The 5,511-nt window shown below is 45.7% G+C and overlaps 1 protein-coding gene across 1 annotated transcript; it reads right to left on the bottom strand.

The window, feature by feature from the left end:
* Window positions 1-464: 464 nt before the first annotated feature.
* On the bottom strand, window positions 465-1,649 carry CCR75_009318 (uncharacterized protein; the record flags this gene model as incomplete). Its single annotated transcript, XM_067967359.1, has 1 exon — window positions 465-1,649. One exon carries the CDS (start codon window positions 1,647-1,649, stop codon window positions 465-467), a length of 1,185 nt encoding a protein of 394 aa, XP_067823965.1.
* Window positions 1,650-5,511: the final 3,862 nt, after the last annotated feature.

The raw sequence follows: 5,511 nt of genomic DNA, 5'->3' as shown, positions 1-5,511 counted from the left end.
TAGGAAGACGTGACTGGATCACGTCACATCGTCAAATGTAAATTATAAGTTTGGATCGATGACTATAGTCGTTGCATACCGTATCAGAACAGGGGAATCAGAAGACATTTGTTCATTTTAGCTCAAAATGATGTCAACAAATGCTTACCTCCCGTATCGTCACTCCCTGCCAGAAGTGAAGAACGGTGTTTGAATACTGATCTCAAGATCGAATTTAGCAAGGATGAGTTGTCGAATATCGTAGCCAAAGACGAGTTTCGACTTCCAAGTGATCTCAAGATCGAATCAAACAAATATGTTTGAAAAGGAGACGGTCAAACTGGGTCGTGGTGTAGACAATTGGTTAAGAAATAAAAAGAATAATTTATAGGATTGTTTCCCTCGCACGCCTTTATTTTCAAATGTTCTAAATTATAAAATTCACGCATTATCGACTCTTTACCACTCAACATGAACATGCACCTTCAGCTGTAGACCCGGCTGCAGCGGGAGACCACACTATGCATGAAACTGGCTCGAGATGGCCTCGCTATCGCTTGAGCTTCAGCCAAACATGCTTCATAGTGTGCCTTCGAGTTGGCAAGCTCGTCTCGAGCGACTTCTAATGCGTCAGAATGAGCTGAATCTGCGAGACAAGAACAGCAGAAGCTGCGTTTCTTTTCAAGCACCGTGCGTTGGTCTGGAGCGACAACGCACACAAGCCTCTTGGAGCAACATCGCGAGCAAATTTGCTGTAGGCAGCTTTTGCAACGCTTGGGTTTGGCACCGAGAAACCCAAAGCTTTTCGAGCACAATGTACATCTCTTTGGAACCGAAGCTGGTGCTTGCTGAGTCCACGATGACCGAACGTTAGACAGCGATAGCGATGAATTGATGCGTGAGAGGTTGCGCATGCGCCACACTAGCTTTTTCATCTGCGCGCACTCGATGTTCCGTGTAAAGCAGGACCACTGCGCCGCTATGGACTGGAGCGACATTGTGTTTACCATTTCGTTCTGTGTGTGGAAGTCAAAGAAACCACGCACGTAGCACTCGACGGTGTCTAGCGTTTTTTGAATGTATAATGCGCACACGGACATGTTGCCTCGCTCTATGTTGTGCGTCTCTTCCATGCCAGGGATCTGCGCAAAGGCCACCGAGTGTGAGATGACGTAGCCAATGCGCTCGCGCTTCACCGTGTGGGCGATGCCCGTAGTGTCCAATGATATGTAGTCGCGCTGACTATTGTATAGGCGCCATTTTACGCCAATGTGGTGGAAGGGATCGTCCATCGTAGGGTGCACCAGCTCATGGAGCACTTTACTGTCAATGACACCGTCCAGGGTGCACGTAGATTTTAAGCGAATGGCCTCGTCCGTGGAGGCCACGGCGCCGTACATGACGTCATCGAGCGTTCCATTAATCGTGCCAAGCAATAGTAGCGAAGGCGTGTTTGGAAGGCCATTGTGGCGGTTGCGTTCGCGGTATATCCGGACGCCGTCCTTGCGGCGAAGCTCCTTCCAGCGGCGGCAATCGGCGAAGCCTTCTTTTGTTTTAATTAATGTGTTGTATTGCTGAATATTGTGCACCGTGAGCGTTTCGGCCAGTTCGCATAAAAGCTCACTGTCCTGCTCCGACAAGACCAGCAGCGGGGGGGTGCTCGTCTTCATTGTTTAATTAAGGCTCGTCGCGTCTTTAAAAAAACAAATATGGATAAACTGAGTGCACCGCTGTGTAAGAGCGTCTCGTCGCGCAAGGTCTTAGGCGGTGCTGCTGCGGCAAGGACGTACACAAACATGTTGCGCAAGTTGACCTCGCAGAACAGTTGCGTTTCAAAACTTAGCAATGCAAGAAGTTATCCCTCCTACAAATTACTCATTAGTTGATGGTTTTATTAAAAGTGTTTTAGATTTAGGTTCAGTTCCAACATTTAGCGAGCTAGCCTTATTTCGAGCTTTATCTCGATGGCTTAGAAAGAAACCAAGTGCATACAAGATATTTTAGCTGCTACTGTTGTTCCAGTGGTGTCAACTTACAAACAGAAAAATAGAAAGTCTCGAAAATGAAGCCAGAATTGGCTGCTTTGATGACGGGCACACAGTGAAGCGAAGCAGGGACAATATAGGTCCAATAAATTATTATTCCGACAACGACAGGCTGCTCCAACATGGCTTGCGTCACATTTGGTATCTCAAATACATGGCATGTAGCTGCTAGTGTCGATAATATTAGAGGATACTCACCACGATGGTTGCCTTCCGCGGTATCATTTTGACGCGATTCGCGTGCATTGAGTAAGTGACAACTGCTTTAATATCAAGTACGGACGGCCGCAGCAAAGCCGGCTAAAAATTGTTGAAGTGAATACTCGCGTTAGCACAATGTGGTAGACCCGTAAGCTTAATAATCTTATAATGGTAATATAATGCGATTTGACCATCTGTGAGGCAAAATTAAAGACATTAAACTTCAATTATTTCCTTTGCTTACGGTATAGTAGATATTATCTCATAGGATAGAAGTCCAATGTATTTGATGGATGTCAATATTAGAAACTTAACGCACAGTACTTTATTTGTGTAGAGGGGTGTGTTGTTACATTAAATTAAACTTGAAGGTTATTAATATTATTTAGCAACCTTCAAGTGTTAATTTCATGTAACGATAGCACTGGACACGCGCAAAGAGATTCATTTGATGAAATCCTCTTATTGGAACCCCTAACCCCTCATTACACTATGGGGAATTTCGGCTAGTACAGCAAGGTTGGATGAGCAGCAATTCTAAGCTGTTCTTGAATCGCAGCGACACTCATACCAAATACGATACGGACACAGGGCCTCCTCTCACCCAACTATCACACACCTTCGGTGCGGGTTGGCAGGGCGGCCATCCATTGGATGGTTACTCGTCTGCTTTATAGCCTATCTCCGGCGATGTGCCATCGTACCGCCCTCCGCGGGTATCGATCCACGTACCTCCCGTTCCCAGTTCCAGAATACGCGCAAGAGAGGGACAGATAAAAATTTATTACATGTTTTGTATTAGTTTAAAGTTAGTAGTAAATAGATAGAAACCGAAGGACTTAATTATATTGAATACACTTTACTTTTAACCCTCTATAAAGCAAGTGTTTTAGAGAGAGCCTTCCTCTGCACGTACTAGTGCACGTGAAGTAACGTGTGGCACCACTTGCACTAAAGTAGTATAAAGTGGACTTGTACTGAAGCCCTGTCAAGAGCCTTCCTAAGATGGCATCATTCCCTACGGTCGAACTTATTCGTTCGACCGCACTCCTTTTCTGTGTCACTTAAAAAGGAGTAGCTGTTCCGCAAAACTGATGCGTACTCCCATTATCATCGAAAATGTCCATGTAAGATGATAGAAATGTGGTCCTTGGACGGACTACAAAGTGCTATTAGGTGTAACGGGGCACTGCCGACTAGTACTCAGAACTGTAAAGCTTGCAACAGGTACAGACCCCTGTACCTGGGATGACGCACAACGCGTCGTTCGAATAGTTTAAGGTAGACATCTCTTAGTATAGAAGAGTCGAAGAGTACTCCTTTAAAGGTGGTTCGCCGACTTGGGGACGATGCCATAAAGGCTTGTCACATCGTCGACGAGCAAATGCAAGTCGCATTTGCTCAATCAAATTTGGCAGGTCGTGCCAAAACTTGAGCACTAGGCCTCAAGTTGCGCGACCCATATGTATTTGGCTCGCTAGAGGTATATAAAGCCGGCTAAAACCGACGTTTAAATCGCTAGGGCTGAGTTCAGAGCTCGATCAGAGCTTCTGAAACTCAAGCAAAGCAACCGCGATGTTCACGCTTATGCCCGGCATATACGACTCTTAGCGAGTTTTATAATGAACAATCCAGTTCATGTTAATACGTTGATTACGGTATCCATGCAAGGTCTTACAGATGGTCCCGTAAAGACCCATCTGTTCCGCTTGGAATTAAATACGCTTGAAGAAGCAATAGACTTGCGAAATAGGAGGACCTGAGTTTGAGACAGGCTCAAGGTAGTTCGTCATCGTATCGTCCTCTGAGACGACGAGAGGTCCAGAACCTATGGACCTCTCTTACGTCGAAAGCGAGAAACCTCGCTTTCGAACAATGAGCGATTGCAGAGATGTAATCGCTGTTAAAAGGTAGGTCATTACGCTCATTAAGTGTAATATTACCGAGAGGCACTGAACGTACTTATGGTCCGTTGCCATAAAGGGCAACGATTGCAGGTCCGACGTTGTAGCGAAAACGCAACAGCGAGGCGGACCGCCAAAAAACGGTCGGGGTCAGTAAGGGCGCAACGCCCTACTGATCCAGCACTCTCAAGAGCATTTGCAAATATCTTGACTAAATTGTCTCTGCACCTGGTGATGAGGTATCCCTCATCACCTTGAAGTTAAAGTGACAAATGATTTGTCACTTAGAGCCCTATTAGACTGTTAAGCGTCGAATAACTTTATTTGTCGCCAGTCACTAGAGGGTCGTAAGCACAAATATATCTAGCGCGAGATCCCTCCAACGAGGATGACGGTGCGTCTAGCGACAGGAGCATCGATAACAGTAATGAAACGCGTAGTGAAATTTCACTACACGTTAAAAGATTAACAGTACGATGATGATTTCATCGTACTGGTTTTGGATGACAAATTTGATGTCATCCTAGGTTTACCTTGGCTCAGAAAATACGAGCCAAGGATCAGCTGGCAGCATCGATCCGTAAAGATGCCTGCCACTTGTTCATCAGATGGCCATCTGATGAACGTCTTGGAGCGTCCACAAGCGTGTGAAAATACTACGAGCGAGTGCGATGGCATCACATGTGGTACGGTCTTTAGTACGACTGCACAAGATCACAGTGTGATGACTAATCACACTGTAGAGTCAGCTGCGGGCGGCTGTGTGAATGCACAGGCAGCGCCGAAGGTCCTCAATCGAATAAGTCGAGTGTATTGAGACATGAATGTACGTCTAGCGGTCCAAAATGGACAAAAGAATGATCCTAAGTCGAGTAGAGAGTCGACCGTAGAGGACCGACGGTGATAGCGCAACCACAGTCGGAATTTGTTGAGGGAATAAGTCCTCACGTACAAGAGAAAGCTCCTCAAATAATTAATGCTGAAGTGACTAGACTTCAGCATCCCGAGGAACTGATCCCTCGGCAAGCCTGTGAAAAAGGAACCTTAGAGAGAAACCGAGACATTGAATGTCTTGGTTAATGACGGATCCAGAGTAGACGCTTAAACTCTTTATCTGTATGCGCCTCTGAGGTTTACTTCGAAATTAACTCAATTACCAACCCTAGAACCTAACGGTTCTTGAGAGATCTGCATAGTGATGGAATCAAGCAGATCTGCGTACTCGTCCTAGAGGACGAATGCGTGACCGATATTTGGTCAGCGGTAGTTTTTGCAGAAAACGAACAAGTTCTCAGCAGCTCATCGATAGACGAAAGTGTCCTCGATGTGAAGACTCGGATTTAGAGATAGTCACTTAAGACAAATCCTTTATACATGGTTTG

Source organism: Bremia lactucae, linkage group LG15 (genome assembly GCF_004359215.1).
Source record: "Bremia lactucae strain SF5 linkage group LG15, whole genome shotgun sequence".
NCBI classification, from domain to species: Eukaryota; Oomycota; class Peronosporomycetes; order Peronosporales; family Peronosporaceae; genus Bremia; species Bremia lactucae.
This window is presented reverse-complemented; position numbering and strand designations above follow the sequence as displayed.